This window comes from Corylus avellana, chromosome ca6, assembly GCF_901000735.1.
Source record: "Corylus avellana chromosome ca6, CavTom2PMs-1.0".
NCBI classification, from domain to species: domain Eukaryota; kingdom Viridiplantae; phylum Streptophyta; class Magnoliopsida; order Fagales; family Betulaceae; genus Corylus; species Corylus avellana.
In genome coordinates, this window is record NC_081546.1 from 6,076,940 (window position 1) to 6,098,359 (window position 21,420).

A 21,420-nucleotide genomic window follows, 5' to 3' on the forward strand; every position below is an offset into this window, starting at 1 on the left:
TGTATAAATTTGTAAGAAAGTTACAGAATACTAAACATTTTTCTTTCTTTTAGAATGAGTGTATGAGAGTGGTTAGAGTATTTACAAACCTTTCATAATCCTTACTAGAAGCATGCATGAAGTAAGTCGAATTAGAAGAGGTTAATTTTATTTAAGCTGACTCACAATCAATTAAAGCAAGAGACACTAGAATAAAAACCAAATCATTATTGTGTCTTAACCTAAAATTATAATTATGATTAAAAACAATGAAATTGTTGGCACAAAGACCTACAATAACATCAAGACTGCTTTTTAGGGAGAAGTTCTACAAGAAAAGGAAATGACTGAAAGGGTTTACTGATAGGATTCAATGAAACCACTCTGATGTCCAAGTTATTCGGTGAAGCCACTCTGACACTCAAATTATCAAGGGTAGGGTGAAAGACTATTTTGTCAGAGTTTAGCTGAAGGTCAGATTGCATACATGTGAGATTCACCTGGCCTCTTTATATAGGTTAATGCCCTTGTAGGGTTTGAGGGACTCCTGCCAAGATTTTGTTACCTTACATGGAGATTCTTTCCCTCAATCTGTTAGTAGGGCCAGCATGGCGTAAGTGTTCGGTTAGTTGAGGTAGCGGAAGGAGAATCATTTGCTTGGTGACATCTTTTTGGTGAGGGTGCACTCAGATCCTGATGGCTGGCTAGGTTTATGGACTAACGAATTGTAATTAAGTCGTCAGACCCTTGATGGCCTGTGACCCTTTTCACCGCTAGGGGTCAACTGAGCTTTGCGGTGAAGAGGCCCTCCTTACTAAATAAAAATAAAATAACTTAAATGTATTGTAGAATTCACACTCTAGTACGTATATAATTCAAAATCTTTTTAAAATCCAAACCTAACAGCACCAAAAAAAAAAAAATCTTGCACAGGGTTATCTACTTTAGTCTCGACCTCAATTATGTATGCTTTACCGTTTTTAAAGCTAAAATAGCTTTCATATATTTTCTCATATATATCCCCTATGGGTTTACTTCGGTTTCAGTCCAGGTGTACAATTAATTATGGGAGTTGGTGAGAAGATTATAATTATAATAGTACCAAAGAACATCAAAAGGTTCTCAAAAATTGTGTTGTAAGAGTGATGAACTTAGGTTAAGATATCGCTTTTGAGTGAAAAAATCCAACCAAATTTTTTTTTTTTTTTCAAAACTAAGAAAAAAAAAAAAGTCAGGAATGGGTGATTAAACTAGCATCTGCTTAACCAATGTCAGGAAGAGCTAGATGGTGAAAACTTCAGGCACTCCCTCTAGCCCAGTTGAGACATATATAGCCTAAACCACTCCATCAGAACATCAGTACGTGGGACCCAAAATAATTTACATTAATAGATATGAAAATTTCAATATCAAGAGTCAAACACATGCCTTAATGTTTACCTAATAACATGAAATTGTTTTGAAGCCATTGATTCACGACCCTTAATGATAATCGGACCAACCTTGGAACAGTCAAAAGGTATTCCATGAACAGCTGCAATGTTTGAATAATCGATTTTTGTAAGAGATTAGAGAGTGATCTCTTTCTCTATCTCAAAAAGCAGAATCAGAATAAGTAGTGCTTGTCCCTCTCTGATCTCCTTTTTGATCTCTTCTATTGCACCAGCAAATGAAACGCGTCAAATACAAACACTTGCAGTACTTGTAGAAAAAGGTTCTAAGCTGATAACCCCACACCCATTTTAGAATCTCTAGGAAGGTCACCTCTCTACACTATAACTTAACTAGTTGCTCCCCTATATACGTATGCCTTTTGAAAGTTTCCAAAGTGGCATGGAGGAAATATCTCCACCAACACCTTTCAACCTTTTTCACTTCCAAAGAAATACTTATCCAATGCTCGGCAATTTCCCATGTCCACTCATTAACAATCTTACCGAGTTCGACTTCGGGTGACCCATACTGCTAATGACGTTTGTCTATAGCAACCATCATTCAAACATGGTTGCACCGCGGTTTCAAAACAATTGTTGAATCTAAAGCCAAACATAAACGATAAACATATTTTGATCATAGGGTCAAACTCATATAGTAATTAAGCTCATGACATTATACAGCAGGTACCAGTGTTTGGGGGCGTTACACCATGATGTGTCTTAATTCAAAATGATTTAAGTCGTAATTTAATATTGGTAACAAAATCAGTTAAACGTTCTGAGTTCGAACTTTGTCTCTATTATTCACTTCCCTTTTCAATTAAATATTTCATGTGTTTGGCTTTACTAATTAAAGAGGAGCTTGAATCACACGTGACGGGAAGCGTTAGAATGAATTAAACGAACTTAAGTTTTGAAATAAGTAGCGATTTAATGTGTGTATAATATATATTCATTATTCAAAAACATTAATGCTTATATTTCCTAGGAGCACAACAATGCAATGCTAATTTTTTAGAGATTATCCCACATTGCTCAAGTGTTAGAGAATATGTGGGACAACAAAAAGGCTTATTTGTATAAGCTAATCACACTTGAACAATATGGGACAAGCCCACATATTCTCTAACACTAATAAGCAAATGAATAGAATTAAGAAGTTGACAGATGGTTTTCAAATTACAAGCTCAAAGAGCTAAGAGATAATGTTCATCCTCTTCTCAATGTAGCAGCACAGGAGCATAAATTCTAGCGTTTATTTCACAATTTTATATATATTCTATGCTTAATTTTATCTGAAAAGGACAATAATGTACATACATATCCACTTGGTCTATATACATATATATCTCTTTCCCTTTCGTATCCAGCATATTTATCAATGTGTCAGTGCATTTATGTAACATCCACAATTGACATGTTTATTCTTATACCAATCTACAAATCTTAGAATTAATGGAAGTCATTATTCAGATGATCATATATATATATATATATATATAGAGAGAGAGAGAGAGAGAGAGAGAGCTGTGTGATCAGGGTAGATTTGTGTTTGACACAAATTGTTGTTTTCTTTTGACTTAGATTCACTGATGCCGTCAAACGCGACTAGGACGGAACTACTCCTTTCTTAATGGATGAATATTTTGGCATAGCTTCTATATATATATATATATATATATATAAACCCTAGGAGAACCAGAAGAAGAAGAAGAAGATCGAAGAAGGGCTGTTTTTTCAAGGTTTCGTGTACAGGAGGGAACACTATTCTTCTCAAGTAGGGCACCAAATTCAACAACAAAAAACTTTGCTTAAAATATAATGAAACAAAGAAATTTTTAGAGGTCACGTGTACGTAAACCCAATTAAAATTCGAGACGAAAGAAATTGATACGATAATAAGATAAAATAAAATAAAGGACAATTATATATATGTCAAGTGTTGTTGTCGATCGATGGTGCATTATTGGAGATCGATCACTTGGTAAGACATTGTTGTCTACGCTTTGAAGAAGACTAGCTAGTTACAACACTGACTGGCAAGTTGTAGCCTGAGAGAAGGGCCCATTTGGCTCTATTATTATTTCATTCCCTCAAATTGAGACCTTCGTGGCTTCGTTACTCCATTTCTGTTGACTTTGAGGCAAAAAGTGCCTTTCTTTCGTCATCTTAGACGACCTTGGTTATGTAAATCTATTAATATTGTATAGATGATTTGAATGAAAATTAGTTTAAAGTCAAATTTTTAGCCTGAAAACTTCGAATATTGTGTCCGAAACATCTACACATGTAATAATTATGGGACGAAAAAAAGAGTGGGATGAACCATTAAAAGAATCTTCATCTTTGAAGTAAAATAATGCAACGTAGGCTCAATAATGTAATTGACGAGGAAATAAATGGGAAAATTAATTCATGGGGTTTGAAGTTGTACGGACTATCGAATTCATTGATCTTTTGAGGTATAAAAAATATTTTGAAGAACCTTAATTGGGATAAGTAGTTAGTCCAAAATAGTCTTTGCATTTTAGCTGCTTCAAGTAAATTGTGTTGAGAAATGTTAGTGCCTTTTTTTTTTTTTTTTTAATCGTAATACTTTCATTTGTTACGTCATTCAATAGTGTGTTTTTACTGCCACGTCAAAGAATAAACACTTCAAAATATGTAGCGCTCATGGGGACATTTATCAAAATCAATCAACGTCTGATACATGGCATGACCAATGATTCACTCATATTGTCATTATAGGATTACAATTTTACCCTTAAACAAAGGCGACCGGTACAACTACCCTTCACCAGATGAGGGGCAGGGTGGTACTAAGGGATTACCAACCGTCCTCCTATCAAGGCTGCTAGCTCCTTATGAAGGGAGGTAGCCTGTAGCCCCCGTTAAGGGCTGCCCCTCACGGCACTCAATGGTTCTCTCGTCCGGTGAGAAATGGCCTCCCTTTAACAGATGAAGGGCGGTCCTCATAGAAACAACCTATTTTTTTCTAATTTATTTTTATTTTTTATTTAAAATATGAAACCCTAATTTTATAATAGTAGTATGAGTGAATTACCAGTCATGTCACTTGCAATTGTTGATTGGTTGTGACGTGGATCCACGTGTTCATTCAACGGTTCACATAAAACGATTAGACAATACTGACTATTTTGGACAGAGCACTTACCCCATGAATCTTCGAGATGTGTTTGATACCCAATAGATGAGTTTCAAAATTAATAATTTTCCCATAACAATAACTCATTTTTTTCTTAAAAAAAGAAAGAAAGAAAGGGGGAAGATAATATTAAAAACACACACACATAAAAGAGTGGAAAGTGATATTTTGATTTTGCATTTGAGAATGGACTATATTTATTGGAATCTTAGCAAATCAATCTTGATTTTTAAGAAAAGCAATGTAAAAAGAATAATAATTGATGATGAATTTTGTAGTGGCAAAGCATTCATGGTGCGCAGTTTGTTTAAAATCGTAGGGCTAGAAGATGTTAACTCAAAGTTTATTTTATTTTAAGCTAATACAATTAAGTCAGCCCTCGATTGGCTTTAAAGGTCTTAGTTGCAACATAATTATATGATTGTATATAGACATTTATATATGTTCGGTAGGAAATTAAAGGCATCATATGGAATGAGAATCCGACAAGATAGAGATCTAGGGAGTAGATTTTTTCTTTTTTCTTCCTACATTTTTTTTTATTTTTTTATTTTTTTACTACTTTGAGTAATTTATGAAAGAGAAATGAGTGGATGAGACTGAATCTCAAGTACTCTACCTTTAAAGAAATACTCTTAACTCCTACGGTTGCTTAAAATACTTAATAATTAAACCATCATCTTAACCCCAATTAAGCTTAAAATACTTAATAAACCATCATCTTAACTCCTACGGTTGCTTAAAATACTTAATAAACCATCATCTTAACCCCAATTAAGCTTTAATAATTGATTATACAAGAGGTTAATTAAGAGAGGCCATTTTTAAAAGAAAAAGAAGAAGAAAAAAAAATGTCATATTTGGAAGTATATATTCAACTGTATGTGGCCGTAACGTACACTTTTATATCATAATTTGGAGTACTTATCTAGAACCCTAAAACATTCATTTTGAAAACAGGAGTATTACACTTCTCTTGTGCTTCTATTCTTGTTTCTTAAAAAAACTTATTTTACTTTTTTTAAAAAATAAAAAAATAAAATGAGAAAACAATATTCACGTAAGATCAAGATAATACAAAGAAAACCACAAGAAAAACCGTAGCATTTCTCTTTTGAAAATATTTAAGGTCTATCTCAGAATTCCATAGGATGCAATAATAATAATAATAATAATAATAATAATGAAAAATAAAAAATCTGAATTAGTGTAAATATCCCAAAAACTTAAGCAACTAGCTAGAGTTGATAATTTATGAAATACTTACTTTCTTTATTATTTCATCAATTATGAATTATCAAGTTAATAATACCAAAAGTTATTGTTGGGGTAGTCCCTCTTATGTGGGGACCAACCCACGCGGACAAGCAAACAAAAGGTAGAAACCCTTTGTATGCTATATAAAAGAAAAGCGCAATGCGCTTATGTGGACAAGAAAATAAAATGATTGTTGGAATTATCCGAGTTAGTGGTCACTTTATAAGTTTGAGAAAAAACTCTTACCTCTTAAGCTAGTTTTGGGGTTGAAAGAAACCGAAAGAAACCAAAAATCACTTAACACTGATATCAGAGCCCAGTTCAAGCAAAAAACTCTCGGCCCAAATCTCCAAGGAAGAAACACTTATATTACTTGAAAAATTATCCTAGACAGAAACAAATGATCAGTAACTAAACTCGTGATTTATTTTGCCAATTATTATACTCGAAAAACAGTAACCATGCTCAGTGATACACATAATTAAACTAGAACCAAAAAAAAAACAATCGTAGGGCAGTGAGAACGGGATAATTTGATCGAGGTGGAGGTCGCGATCGAACCGCCCAAATTTTTCGTCCTCAATGGACGATAAAGAAGCAGTGTCAATTATCTTTTCGCAGCCTTAGGACCCACACAGGACCACATGGGCTGCGCCGGTCAACTATGGCAGTCTATCGTAATTGGCGCATTTTTTCCGCATCTCATTAGGAATAGGGACACCTCTCAAGTCTCACCGCCTCGATGGCGACTTTTTTGTTCTTTTGTATTTTTTGTTTTTTGTAATATTAGAAGTAGGCAACGGCGTCGTTTTTTTTTTTATTATAGTTTTTTCGTTACCGACTCGGTTGAAAAAATGGGTCTGTGTGGTTGACTATTTTAGGGGGACTACTCGGAATTCTGTGTGCTCTTGCGACTCGGGTTTGACTGACGCAAACGCGGCGAACCGGCCCGGTTGGGTGGGGGCAGAGAGTGGAGGTTGGAGTTGGACCACCTCTCTTGTCATGGACTCATGGGTCATAACCACCATGCATGTGTCTCACACACGGTTGGGTCAATAAATGTGAGGTGTATGTTTTGGCTTGCTGCCTTCCTCATAAGTTTCCCATATTGTATTCAACGCTATACTTCCCATGTTGTCTATGGCGTGTAAACATATTATAATAGGGCAGAAAAATACAAGTTTTTTTTTTTATAGTATGTGAGAGGTACGTGGTTTTTTAATATAATTTTTTTAATGCTATTCTAGGGCTCAATTATTTCACCATGAGAGAATTCAAGCAAGGCACATCTGCAGGCTCAGGAAATTTTTATAAGACCCAGTAAATACCCACCTGAAAATAAGGCTCACGCCTCATGTCAAGCTCAACTAGTATTTAACTCGAGTATGACCCAAAAGACTCTAAAAAGCTCTATATGCGTGTATATAAGGCCTAAGGTACACTGTTTCAGTATTCGACAGATTATCACTAATACTCTCTTTTAATTTGAGAGCTTTCTTTCACCTCTATTGATTTAGACGTTGAAGTCCTTCCGATCCTATAAGATTGGCAGGCGTATAACATCTTTTACCTCTTTTGTGTATGGAATTCCTTCCTGTAAGGAGATCTAAAGTCGCTTTTGTTAATTCGTTCACCAACTACTCTTAAAAATAATATGTACTTGACAATTTTATAAATTCTCCGTGGTGTATAATATTATATATCCTTTCATTTCTATGATTGGAGGAATATTGGGATTATGGGCTAGTTAATGTGATAAAAGACTGGACAGGGTTAACTGACACCTACAGGTTCTATCACATCTTTTAAGGGATTGGGAATTTGGCAAATTTGATATGGTTGGCATCATATGGGATTTCATTTGTGCATGGGTCCCATGCATACTCACATGATAATCTTCCTGTTGCAATTTGACGTTTGAGGATGGATATTTAGCCATGCAATTTGAGCATTTTCTGACAATGATTTCAGGTAATCTGCAGAAAAGCTGATATATAGTGCTCAGCTCAAATCAAATTAATATTCTAAGCACACTACCAAACCGTGTAAATTTTTTTTTTTTTTTTTTTAATTTTTCTTTTTACTTCTCACCAAATCAGTCTCCTTAATACCCAACAGTAATAAACTTGAATGTCCAATTCCTAGACTATTTTTCTTTGTTTTCTTTTCACAAATTCTGTGTAGAAAGTTGAACTAACACCTTTTCAAGATATTTTTGTTTGCCCTGTAAGTAATTTACAGACGTAAGCTTGAGAGCTTTGGGCTTCAATGGTGGGTGCATTGTTTGCACTGTAAGTACTTTACAGGCGTAAGCTTGCGAGCTTGGGCATCAATGGTGGGTGCAGGTCCGTATCCATTATTCCACGAGCCTACCTCAATAGAATCCAGCCAATATGCAGAATCACCTACCAAAAAGTTGGAGAAAGTTTCTTTGCCTAACTGATGGAGATGACACCACTTCAAAGCATTCAAGAACTTCCACCACTTCAAAACCATCTTGTTGGTTAGCTTGTCACCAATCCAGATTTTTTTGGTGTAAGCCACAAGTGGTGGTATTCTCAAACCATCATGCCCTTAACGCTTTTTTTTATTTTTTATTTTTTATTTTTTTATGATTGTAATCCTCAAGAGCTAGCATACAACTGCTATAGGACTACTATACAACTGGGATGACATGACATGAAAAATCATACCCAGATCTTTTAGTGTAGGCTACAAGTGTTGATTCAAATATTGATTTTCAATGTCACATCATCAAGTTGTATGACAGTCGTATAATAATCTGCTAAACAATATTACTCTTTTCTTTATTGTCTACCGGTTGATGGGCTCAAAGATGGTAGAAACCCCTTTTGTGCATATCTAAGGCATAGATAGCCTAATTAAAGAGAATTAACACTGTTAAGGAGAAAGCAAATTCACATGTTCAGTTTTTGACACTTCCTGTACCAACAGCTTAAAAATCATGTAAATATTTCAATGAATGCCGAAATGAATATGATTGCATAAGAAGGCTAAAGAAACTAACATCTCCTCAGCATAAATTAGCCGGTGAAGGCACAGATGCAGTGAACTCCAACCGTGTAAACCAGACAAAGAGCCTTCTGATAATGTACCCGCCTAATCTGCCAAAACTCATCTTCCATCATTGTCATGTCATCAGTTTGAAGGTCTGTAACAGCACATAACAAATCTTCCAACAATGTTCTTAATGGGAAGGGGTCCCCTGTTCATCAATTAAGACATGAATGGGTTAAATAATAACACAAAATTAAGGAGGAAAAAAAAAAACATAATTTATCCAAAATGAGTATTGATGGGGAAAAAAAAATGTAGTGATTCACCAGCTCAGCATCCAAGAAAGGACTCCCCATGGAGAAGGACATTGTCCTTTCGAGCATTGTAAGATCAAATGCCCCTATAAAGGGAGTTTATTCTAGAACACCTGGCACATCCTAGGAAATATCAGCACCTACACCTACCCTCCCCAGGCACAACCCCGACGGATAAGAATCAAGAATGATTATCTGTCCGAATTGCTAGCAATTAAAACAAGTAATGTAAGAGACCTTATATGAGACTTATCGGCCCAAACAAATTTTGGGCTGCCCAGCTATTTACTGGGCTAGTGGGTCTCATATGAAATCTCTCATATTATATGTCTAAATTGCTACAATCAAGCCAACCCCAACAACCCATCCCCACCCCCCCCACTTCCAAATTTTTCCCTGCACCAATAGAAGGAAAGAAAGGAAAAAGAATTGAAGAATGGGCACTTGTATACTAACCAAACGTGGGAATCATAACTGTTGTTCCTGTTGTCACCCAAGACATAAACATGACCTTGAGGCACATACTGCAAAACCCAAAATAGGTAAAATTAGCTATGAAGCAACTAATGTGGATCATAAGCCCAATTGAGGATAACAACAAAAAAAACCAGCAGACCAAGCATAGCATGCACCATCTGAAGCCCACATCGAACCCAGTAGCCGGATCCCTTATCTTTTTCGCTTTTTTGTCTTTCTTAATTTTTCGGCTACTAATGTCAACAACATGTGTTCCAACCCCATAATACTGTTTAAGACCACAAACTATTCATAGGCCAACGTACAAAAAAAAAAAAAAAATTGGAAACTACTTTAGATTCTATTTAAGCAGCAGGATGGACATTAGTTATATCATATCTTTGCGTTAATAGTTGCAAAGTTAATTCTTTTGCCCATTGGAGGCCCATTGGTCCTATGGGCTACACAGTTGAGAAAGGCCTCTCACTTCCCTTACCACTACCCCCTTTCCCCATTTCTCCCCTGATGTAGGGAGGATTCAATTTTGTCCCTCGTATGACAAAAATAGACTTTACTAGCTGAGCTAACTAACATCCAAGTTAGATTTGTTTTCTCTTTGAACCACAACCCTTATAATGAACATATTAATCTTGTTGTCACACGACAGATTAACAATAATACACTTTCAAATAATTTTCAGATATCATCATCTTTTTAATTTCATTAAAACTATCCATATTAATATATAAAATAATTGTATTTAAATTGCACTAAACTTTCTTTTAATCAACTACTTGCCCCCCTCCATGATTGATTACTAGTTCTGCTGGAAAGACTGCAAGTAAAATAGAAGCACAAAGTAATAACAGACAGGGACCATACAGTTAAAATTGATTTGTATGTTGGGCGCTCTGCTATAAAATCTTCCTTTTGAGCAGTTCCATTGACGTAGAGCCATCCATGATCGACCTGCAAGTCGTTGGGAACCCAGACATGAGTATTGCTTACTTATATTTTGAAGGATATGTAAAAGATGATGACCATCATCCAACTGACTAGTCAGCAATGCACAATGTCTACACATAAAGCAATCCGTTACACCTGTAAAGAGTGAGAAAAAGGTATTTTTGGTTTTCAAAATTAACTAAGTAACCAAATCTAGATTACCACATAACTACTTAAGTGTAAGCATGCAAGGACTCGCTTTTGTAACAATTCAAGCATAATGTGCATGAAGAGGGTCTAAGAAGCCATTCCACCTGAACCAAATCTCCTGCTTTTGCAACAATTCTCTTAATGAAAACTCCTTGCTCTGTATCTCCTGGTTGCTGTGGACAAACCAAGACTATAATAAGACTTCACTAAAAGATAACCACAAAGCACAGGCATGTAGCAATTTTTGTACCATAATTACAGACCTGTGTTGGATCTTGGAATGTCACAATATCATGTATAGCAGGACTTCTAATATAATATGAGGCCTGAAGAAGTAATAGGTGACCATAATGTGGTCAAAGTTAGAACTGATGAAGATTAATTGTGATGGAAAAACTGAAAATAATCACCCATATGATCATTAATATCATTCAATATCATAATATATAGCAACTGCTAGTTAAAAAATAAAAAAGAAAAAAACAATAAATGATGATTATTGATTATAGATCAATTGAACAAACATGTGATTTTTTTAAACCTAAATTTTGCTTATACCAAAGTAAATTGGTGTTTTAATTGACATGTTGTTGCGCCCTTAAATCTTTTTGATCACTTACATTAATCTACAATCAGTTGCACTGGGTTCGCATTTGGTTCTTAAAGTTTTCTTTATATCACAGCAAACTAATTGTTCTGCTTCAAGCATTCTTGTCCTCATTAACACTTCTTCCCAATTACAAAGGTGCATCTTGAAAATAGTCAAATAATATATGAACTAGTTAAATGAAAAAGAATAGATTCATTCAGGAAATATATCTTCTTCTATTCCATGCTTTTTTCCCCTTTGTTTAACTTAGACATTCTAAAATTGTTTCCCCGGCATGTAGTATCTCTTTGAAAATTTGATCTTTTATTGTTTCTCACTAATTGCATCTTTCAGGAGTTGAGAACTAGGAGTATGATACATGGCATGCTTTAATGCTTTGAGGTCTGCAACATGTGTGCCACTATACATTTACAAGAGAGATGACAGAATGCAGCAGAATTGGTTAAATAATCTCACATTGATTCCGTTTCTCTTATGGTTAAGTAATTATTCATATAAGTATGTCTTAATGGGTATCCATTACCACCACCTACTGAATTTCCAGCTTCTGTTTAGATAAGAGCTGCAAGTATATAACTACTGACCATTCCAGCAAAACCTTTTTTGTCTGCTTTTACAACAGATAATGCTTCAAATTTCTTTGATAACCTGAAATCGAAAAATCCGCAAGATATACAACCAGGAGAGGAAAAAATTTTAAAAATATATATTTTTTCCTCAGAGACACAAGGAGCCAGCGATCAACCAAGAATGAGGACCTCAAAAGGAATCCTTGTAGTCCTAGACCACAGAAGACAAAAATTCTAAGCGAAAACCCTTATAAGATTAAATTTGATGTATGATAGATAAGAATATCTTGTCAAACTACCAATTATCCTAAAACTTTAGCCAAGCAAATCTAAGCAAAACCCCCACTCACTATTTGATATAAATAATGAATTATCATATAGTCAACTGACTATAGAGTCCTAACACAAGGTCTTTGGAATAGTTCATTTTTCCAAAGATGAGATATTCAATTGCCAACCTTTTATTCAAAGCTTTACCAAAAACCAAAGATGAAACTTTATAGATGGTAGCTGCTTTCAATATCACCCAAAGTTGACAAACACCAGAACTCTAGCAAGTCATTCAACCATAAAAAGACTCTACTTGAAAGTTCTAAACGTCAAAGGATTGTGAAACTATTTCTCTGAATCTGTTGGGCTTAATTTGGATTCATATAACAATTCCATCGACTACTTGACCAACACCCCTAAATTAATAGTAAAAAAAAAGGAGAGAGAGATCTCACAAACTTTGCAATATCCTATTGTAAGGGACCAGACTACCCCATCAAGAGAAATTTGCATATATGCACTGGTGTTCAAAGTACACCATACCCCATTTATGATGGTAATTGTATCCTTATTCTTCAATCTAACAAATAGAGATATGTTATAAAATAAACTTCTTTGTCCTTGCAACATGAACATAAAAATTATACAAAAAGTTCGTTCATTTTTATCTTGGTTTTCTTTTTATTTATCTTAAATTGGAGCTGAACCTTCTAGTCAAATAGGTGACCCCACTGTGTTTCCACAAATCGGTACTTATGACAAATCTAGAAAGAAAAAATATAACCCTGCTTCCCACCAAAAAAGTCACAAAAATGAAGTTTCTCCGAGGCTAGATAGAAAAGCAAGCTGACAAGTAAAGAAGCAAAAGTTCAATTTCAGTGGGGAATATTTTTCATGCCTGTTTTAGGAAGGAGTAACTAAACTGTTGGCAATCTGAGGATCAAGTCCAAGACAGGATTTTAGTCCATCCAACCATAAGGGAGGAAATTCCTTGCATTGTTAGGCATTTTGCTCAGAATGAAAAATGTCCAATCACGTGCTACTCAAAGTCATTCAGTTCACAGTATGCATTATTCAGTCCCAAGGAAAGAAAATTACAAGGTGTATCAATAGACAAACTCATACTCACAAAATTAGGCAATCATAAGTAATTTCTCGGTCCTTCAAATTAAGTGTAGGTAAGTCAATACCGAAAACAAAGTCTGCTAGCATTCTAGTCTTGTTAAATTGAAACTATAATCTATGTGTTATGCATGTTAAAAGTCATTTTCAGGGGTGAAGCAACACAAACGTCATTCCTTCATATCAGAAATATCCAGAGAGTTCATATTTCAACTTTGATTCTACATGGGCATATTGAAGAATGATCATAAACTCCCATGAGATGCGTTCATTTGTACACTCAAAAAGTGTCACCATCAAGTTTGCAGGGCAAGCAAGCTTGTCATTTATAAAATTTGTGGACTCGTTGAAAGTTTGCCCCTTTTACAGCAATCAGCATTACATATAATTCAGCCATATCATGATAATTTTAGGTACAGTGAGCCATATATTGAAAACTAAAGAAGAATCTTAGCCCTTTTGCTGCACCATACTGCATTAGTAACCTTGACATAAAGGGGAACTCTTTTAAAGTAACTCAAGCAATATCGCTCAAAATTTCCAGTTACACTAATTTGAGGGTACAAATGTAATCTGAGTATATCCGCTTCTAGTGAGTCACTGTCGAATTTGGACCCGATCAAAATTTTACAGGTATGGAAAATATATATATATATTAAATGGCTACAAGTTGAGGTATCTAACTGAACTAGGTAGTCATCAACTAAATCTGATGAGGAACACCTGACAAGGTCAACAAAGGTAATGCAAATTAGCAAGAGAAGTTTTGTGCCAAGCATGATGCACTCCAAGTTTGGTTAAATAAGCTAAAATTGTAAAAGAAGTTCAGATTTCAATATGGCCCATGGAAGTGGAATAACCTAGCACTGGTGATGAAGTATACACAAATCACTACAATCTTGCAGAGCACAAGTTCTAATAGATATGGTTAGTTTTGGATTAGCTTGTCAGTGAGAAATCCTGTCTTGCTTCCAAGATGCTAGTGGCTATATAGATAATGATGATAGATGATTCTGATGATGGTGGAGATAGTGTTAGTCACAAAAGCGGTGCTGCATTGGCAGTTGCTGCCTAAAAAAGGAAAGCATAACAAAGAAATAACAATATAGATTCGACATCATTTGCGGTAGTTGCTAGTAGCGTGGTGCGTCCACTACCACAAAGGGGAATCACTTGCAAGATTAGGCATTCCCTCACACTGAAAGAAGCATGTAAATGATGATGTTTGCATGAAAATACACAAAGAAAAATCAGCATCCAACATAACGACATTTAAAATCTACTCCTTGTTTTCATTGTGCTTCATTGTACACAACCTGTGAAACAACATGAAGTATTTCATTTCTTGTATTCCTCAAGTAGGATAATTAATCTCCTACTGCCACCAAAGTTCGATTACCTCACAGAGTCACAGGGAAATTGAACTACAACGTTTAAATGTAGAATTGCAAAATCATTCATCAAAGTTCTAAAGCTATGATCGTTATAGTGTATGGCCATCCACCTTAACAAATATCATAGAAGACAATGCAAATCACTAATTTCTTCCATTCATGCAGAAGCAAAACCTCCCAAAACGTTTGTACTAATAGTCATTATAAATAAATCAACTCAGAAGCAACACAGTCAAAAGCTTTACTTTACCTTTTCGACAATGATCCTGTCACCAACACGAAGAGTTGGGTACATGGAAGACGAGGGTATGTGCCGTATCTCCGAAAGCATAGACCATAAAAGCACCACCACCAAAAGCCTCATGAACCCCTCCAGCCCCGGCCATCGGAGAAACCCCCAGCTCTGGCACGGCATCCACCGGAGCGAAGAGTAGGTGATAAGTAACTCGTACAATGCAGAAGGCCTCAAGAAACTCATTGCAAGAATTTGAGGGAACAAACAAAGAATATGATTATGACCCACAAGATGAGAGAGAATTTAAATAACTAAAACAGAACAAAGACAGGCGGAGAGATTGAAATGTAGGTTTCAGCTTTTAAGGGGTTTGAATTGGCTGGTTAGAATTCGGATTCTGTGAAGCCAGTCATTATACAAGATGAAGATCTTTAGTGGGATCAGTGAACTGAAAAGAGTGACATTATGGGAGGTGAATAAACAACGCCGTTTGAATCCAGCGACCAGGAGCTTCAACTTGGAAATCAAAACGAAGTAGGAAATGGGTTCTGATCGGATGAAAAAATTGGAATAGGAGCAGAGAAGTGAGAGCAAAATCTATGTGCTCAAAAGTACCAAATGGGTCTTTCTTGGTTTATAAGAATTGCCATGACAGGCTCTTCTTCAGCTCCATTGCTCTACACAGAGAGAGAGAGAGAGAGAGAGAGAACGGGTTGGTGGAAATGGGAATTTTTTCCGACATTTGACCAGGTCTTCCTTGGTGACTTACTGAGTAAGTTTGCATATATCTTGGGGACGTTCACTGGGCCAAGTCCTTTACAACTACACCACATTCCTCGTTAAACTAAACCACGTTCTATTTTACTATTTACTTTATTTTTTTTTCAAAAAAAAAAATTAATATTAAAATATTTTCACTTTTAAATCACATCATTTACTTTTTATATCACATTATTTATTTTTTATTACTATTTAAATAAAAAAATTATTACAAAACAAAATTTTACACTTTTCTCGATATCACTTTTTTAATTTCCTATAAAGTAATACTAAATACCATCTTTTTATTCTCCTAAAATCTTCTAAGAGTTTATATGGTTTTTAAAATCACTATTAAATTTTAGATAGATCACACTTAAATTTTGATCCAATGATGATTTTAAAAATCGCATTAACTTTATAAAGATTTTAAGATGATAAAAAGATGGTACCAGCATTACTCTTTCTTACCTCAATTATTATTTTCATTTTTAATTTTTTTAACTATAAACAGTATAGTGTAATGTTGTTTTTGTTTGCCCAAAACCCTCACAGAACCATGGTTTTTCTACGAAAGATCCCAAACTTTATGACTATTTTATGAGTTCAAACTTGAGAACGTACGTATGAGATTAATGTTCATTAGTTTTTTTTTATTTTTTAAGTGAGCAGGACGAACCGCAAACAACAACAATAAAAGAGGAAGTTGAGGAGAGGAACCATCAAGGGTAGTGGTTCAATGTCTTAAAAAAAATTTAAAGTAATTAGGGCATGTAATAGGATGTGAGTTTGAATATCCGCAATGGAGAATCACCATATATGTCTGATTAGTATTAGTCACTTTATATTCTCATTAATGCATTAGTGGGGTTAGGTCAGACTATGCTCAGTTGGGCTTAGGAGAACGCTTATGGTTCTCATGATCTAAACCCATCATGTGTGGCTCCCAGCGGATATGTACTATTATGGTCACGCCCAAATAGGATAGCCACAATTGGTCTTCTCGGCCTACTATTTTGAAAAAAAAAGAAGAAAAAAAACAACAACATAGGGCAAAGTAAGTCCTAATACAATCAAACCATGCAAGAAAACATAAATTAAAAGGGAATGCATCACATAAATGATACAGCCCTATGGATTTTTTGCACGAACACCAAGAAAATTGGTTGTTAGTTAAGGCGGTTTGACAAAGTGTAATAACGACGGCACAACCAAGAAGTATGGGAAGGAACACATGTGACGTCTCACATTGCCTAAATGTGGAAAAAATAATGTCTTTATATGAAATATGCTCTCTCTAATTAGTATGAGGCTTTTTGGGGCAAACCCAATAATAAAACTATACAAGCTTAGCCCAAATGAACAATATCATATCTTTTAGGGCGGGGTCGTTACATATGGTATTAGAGCCATATTTATTATTTTTTTGGGGTACGTGAAGGCTAGACGGAGGAGCATGAGACATGTTATCGGGCGAAGCTGGCTAAGGGTTAGGGATCAAGCTTTGAAAAAACCGAATATGAAAACCAAAGCAAATCTAGGAGAAGGAGGCATCGTAGGTGGTCGAAGGAGGTAGCAAGGCGGTGGAGGAGGGGCCAAGGTTGCGATTTTGGGAGAATTAGGGATAAATAATTGGGAGGTGAAGAATAATGACTCGTAAGAGGTAGAAAGATCTAGAGAAAACTCTAGGCCAACAAAATCGGACAGAATGAGCTTAATGAAGGAGATATGAGGATGAGGAAAGGGGGAGGAAGGTTCTTCTTTCCTCCAAACAGAGTATAAATGGATGACCAGCGAGAGAAGTTTTCACTTGAGAGAACTTCTCTAGGAAGTTTCTATCGACCTATGTTCATTAATTTTAGTCAAAAGTTCTCTAAGAACTTCTGCTATTTTTTTTTTTTTTTTTTTTTTTTTCTGTGATGAAATGGCATGTCGCTTTGGAAGGGGAAGAGGGAAGCGCAAATGATTTAATGAGATATTTGATAAATTTTTTTTTTAACATAGAACTCAACATTCACAAATGTACTCACAACAGTGTAAAAGAAGAGAGTGAAATAGAGGGAGTTAGGGGTGAGGGTCGGATAATTCAGTTACAAAAATTGGGTTTTCACATTTCGTATGGCAATTGTCAGTAAAGTCAAAATTTTCACCAACTTTTTGTTCCATTATCAAATGGCGATCAGTAATGTCGGTTAGGTAATATCGGTCGATAATGGCAGTCAGTAATGTCGGTAAGCAAAGAAATGGAAAATTGGTTGGCAAAGTCGGTTGGTAAAGTCGGTTCGATTAGAAAATGTTATTTTGCCTACCAAACTGAATTTGTCGAAAATATAAAAAGTCTATCGCTTACTATCCATTGGTTAAGCGGTGTCGGTAAGTGTTAGTCGGTAGGTAGGCGATTAATTTGCCTACTCCTAGAGAGAGTATGATGATTTGCAAATGAAAAAACACGGGCCACAGGCAAAATTTGGAAACAATGATTTTATAAAATATACCAATTTTAGAAAAACACAAAAACATAAAAAGAATGTCAATATCTCTGTATTTAGTTATCACAACATGAACTTGTTTTTTTTTAAATCAAAACTTGATAATCTTTCATTAAATGAATTATTGACAGAGCAATTCTGTTAATATAATATCTCTGATATAAGATAGACACTCCTCACTCCATACAATATCATTGACTTGTTTAAGGGCCATTTTTGCTAAATCATGCGCCACCCTATTCCCCTCCCGATGTGCATAGTTAACTTGCCACTTAGAGAAAACATTTAAATTTAGCTTGACATCATCAATCAGGTGTTCCACCATGCGACATGAACTTGTTATTGTTGTCACCGTTGTAATTATTTGGATTGTGGTATTTTGAGAAGCTTGATTTTAAGAGAAATATAAAGAAGAGACCGAGAAAAAAATATATTTTAAATTTTTAAATATCAACCAAACATTTGAAAACATTAATTTCAAAATCATTTTCAAGAATCTAATCAAATGAAAATTAATGCATTTATTAACCATATCCATATGCTTAAATTCCTGACGATGAAACCAATATCAGCCATTTTAAGAGTTTTTTCTTCGAGAAGCTCTAAATATAAAACCAATAAAACAGTATGTCTTATATCGATATTCGAGATAGCGTGGCAACATTTTGTTGGCTAATAATAATGTCTTTTACCCCCTAGCTAATAAATAATATGTACAGGCTTTTATCACCATGAAAGCCAAGACAAAATATCCAGTCATCCCCACCCAGATTCACACGTCTCACAACATCCACACGTGTGAGATTGATGGGACCCAGCCCCCGTCATCTTGGGACCTAGTCATCGCTTTATCTTATCTTGCACCACACCTGCTTCATCAGATCTGATCCTCGACAGTGTCACCGATCCTCTGTACTATCTATGGTCACTATGGAAACCAAACGCAATCTCTGTTTCTGGCTCAATTTTCTGTTGCCCTTATTATGTGCAGCGGCGGCCAATGAATCCCCAAGTAGCGCCAGCATCATCTTCGCTTCACTTGGCAGCAGATCGGAATTCGCCTTTGACATCTTCGCTCTCCCAGCCGTTGACCCACCTTCGATCGCCAACGAAATCCAAATCACCGACGGCGAATCGCTCAATTTCAATGGCCACTTCCCTTCCAGCTCCTCCCTCCAATCTTTCTTGTCCGACCAGCCTGTTATCCAGACTCGGGTCGGAACCGATTCGGCTCCCATCCAGCTCATCTACGTCACGGAGCGAAACGGGACCTCACATATATACTATGACAAAGTTTTTTACGATGCTCCGCGCAGCACCAGATCGAGGTCCGCCCTCCAAGTCCCCGAACGGATTCAGATCCCTTTGTTGGGTTCTACACGGAGCGAGAATGGGATTTCGATGAAAGACAGGCCGAGTTTGACCCCGGAGGGGTTGTTGGTGTACGTGTCGACTCACGAGGATACGGGCAAGCCGAGGACGAGTTCGGCTGCGGTGTACTCGACCGAGTTAACGACGGGTCTGACTCAGAGGCTCACCCCTCACGGTGTCGCTGACTTTAGCCCGGCGGTGTCTCCGTCTGGGGTTTGGACAGCAGTGGCTTCGTACGGAGCCATAGGTTGGGAAGGTGACGTCGAGGAGCTCAGCACCGACATCTACGTTTTCTTGACTCGGGACGGGACTCGGCGGGTGAAGTTGGTTGAACACGGTGGGTGGCCGTGCTGGGTGGACGAATCGACTCTGTACTTCCATAGGAGAGGTGGTGACAAGTGGTGGAGTATTTACAGAGCGACTTTGCCGAGTGAGGGACCGGTTTCTACTGAGTCAGTGGTGGTTGAGCGAATCACCCCACCGGGTCTCCACGCGTTCACACCAGCTACCTCACCAGGGAACAAGAACTTCATTGCTATGGCTACGAGGAGACCCAGTTCGAATTTTCGCCACATAGAGTTGTTTGACCTCGTGAAAAAAGAGTTCAAGGAGCTAACTCGTCCCGTGTCGCCCAAGACTCACCACTTGAACCCGTTCATCTCGTCCGATTTGAGCCGGGTCGGTTACCACCGGTGCAGAGGCGAAAGGAATGGAAGAGCAAGCACCCAGCTGTTACTCGAGAACCTCCAGAGCCCCGTACCCGAGCTATCGCTCTTCAGAATCGACGGTTCGTTTCCTTCTTTCTCTCCCGCGGGTGACCGGATCGCGTACGTTGATTTCCCGGGGGTTTACGTCGTGAACAGGGACGGTTCTGACCGGCGTCAGGTGTACGGCGAGTCCGCATTCTCGACGGCATGGGACCCAGTGCGGAAAGGGGTCGTATACACTAGCACGGGACCCACTTTTGCCTCAGAGAGAACCGAGGTAGATGTCATCTCCATCAACGTCGATGAGGCGGACCAACCGGGTTTCAAAAAGTTGACCACCAACGGCGAAAACAATGCCTTTCCTTCCCCTTCACCCAATGGTAAATGGGTGGTGTTCCGGTCGGGTCGTTCGGGTCATAAGAATCTGTATATAATGGACGCTGTGGATGGGGAGAGAGGTTGGCTCCACAGGTTGACGGAGGGATCCTGGACCGACACGATGTGTAGTTGGTCACCGGATGGTGACTGGATCGCGTTCTCGTCGGACCGGGAGGACCCGGGTAGTGGGAGCTTCGAGTTGTACTTGATCCACCCGAATGGGACCGGGTTGAGGAGGTTGTTTAAGAGCGGGTCCGGTGGGAGGGCCAACCACCCGACGTTTAGTCCGGACGGTAAAACAATAGCTTTCACTTCGGACTACGCGGGCATATCAGCTGAGCCAATCTCGAACCCACATCAGTATCAGCCCTACGGTGAGATATTCACGATGAGATTGGACGGCTCTGATCTGAAGAGGTTGACGCATAATTCGTTCGAGGACGGGACTCCTGCGTGGGGGCCAATGTACATTAAGCCCAATGACGTGGAGTGGGTAAAAGTTGGGCCACGGTGCGCGTTTGAGGATTGTCATTGGCTCAGTGAGATGCCAAATCATGGCTCAGCCAAGCCTCAATGTCACGCTGCATAATTCTCATCTCTTTTATGTTTATCTCTACACTTTGTAAGCTAAGCTACGCTATTATGTGACTAGGAGCAACCTTTGCCTTTGGTGTTATGTACAAAATGTTCATATGATTGAATAAATACCATCACCAATGTGGCAATGTAATTATC

General features: G+C 37.2%; 2 protein-coding genes across 2 annotated transcripts; one reads left to right on the forward strand and one right to left on the reverse strand.

Moving 5' to 3' along the window:
- Nucleotides 1-8,616: 8,616 nt before the first annotated feature.
- Nucleotides 8,617-15,787, reverse strand: LOC132183620 (chloroplast processing peptidase-like). Its single transcript, XM_059596979.1, has 6 exons — nucleotides 14,997-15,787; nucleotides 11,045-11,107; nucleotides 10,886-10,954; nucleotides 10,509-10,595; nucleotides 9,627-9,694; nucleotides 8,617-9,064 (listed from the first exon to the last, which is right to left on the reverse strand). The coding sequence occupies exons 1-6, from the start codon at nucleotides 15,222-15,224 to the stop codon at nucleotides 8,998-9,000; spliced, it is 582 nt and encodes a 193-aa protein (XP_059452962.1). The 5' UTR covers nucleotides 15,225-15,787; the 3' UTR covers nucleotides 8,617-8,997.
- A 3,295-nt stretch (nucleotides 15,788-19,082) lies between these two features.
- On the forward strand, nucleotides 19,083-21,415 carry LOC132184585 (uncharacterized). The gene has a single exon (XM_059598273.1). The coding sequence runs from the start codon at nucleotides 19,151-19,153 to the stop codon at nucleotides 21,272-21,274; it is 2,124 nt and encodes a 707-aa protein (XP_059454256.1). The 5' UTR covers nucleotides 19,083-19,150; the 3' UTR covers nucleotides 21,275-21,415.
- Nucleotides 21,416-21,420: the final 5 nt, after the last annotated feature.

What these genes read in the sequence shown, in the direction of transcription:
- LOC132183620 (XM_059596979.1), bottom strand. Translation starts at nt 15,224, where the DNA reads ATGAGTTTCTTGAGGCCTTCTGCATTGTACGAGTTACTTATCACCTAC. An exon ending in CATTCCAAGATCCAACACAG is followed by an intron (nt 10,955 to 11,044) that starts GTCTGTAATTAT and finishes GTTTGTCCACAG; the next exon opens with CAACCAGGAGATACAGAGCA. An exon ending in AAGCAGGAGATTTGGTTCAG is followed by an intron (nt 10,596 to 10,885) that starts GTGGAATGGCTT and finishes AACGACTTGCAG; the next exon opens with GTCGATCATGGATGGCTCTA.
- LOC132184585 (XM_059598273.1), top strand. Translation starts at nt 19,151, where the DNA reads ATGGTCACTATGGAAACCAAACGCAATCTCTGTTTCTGGCTCAATTTT.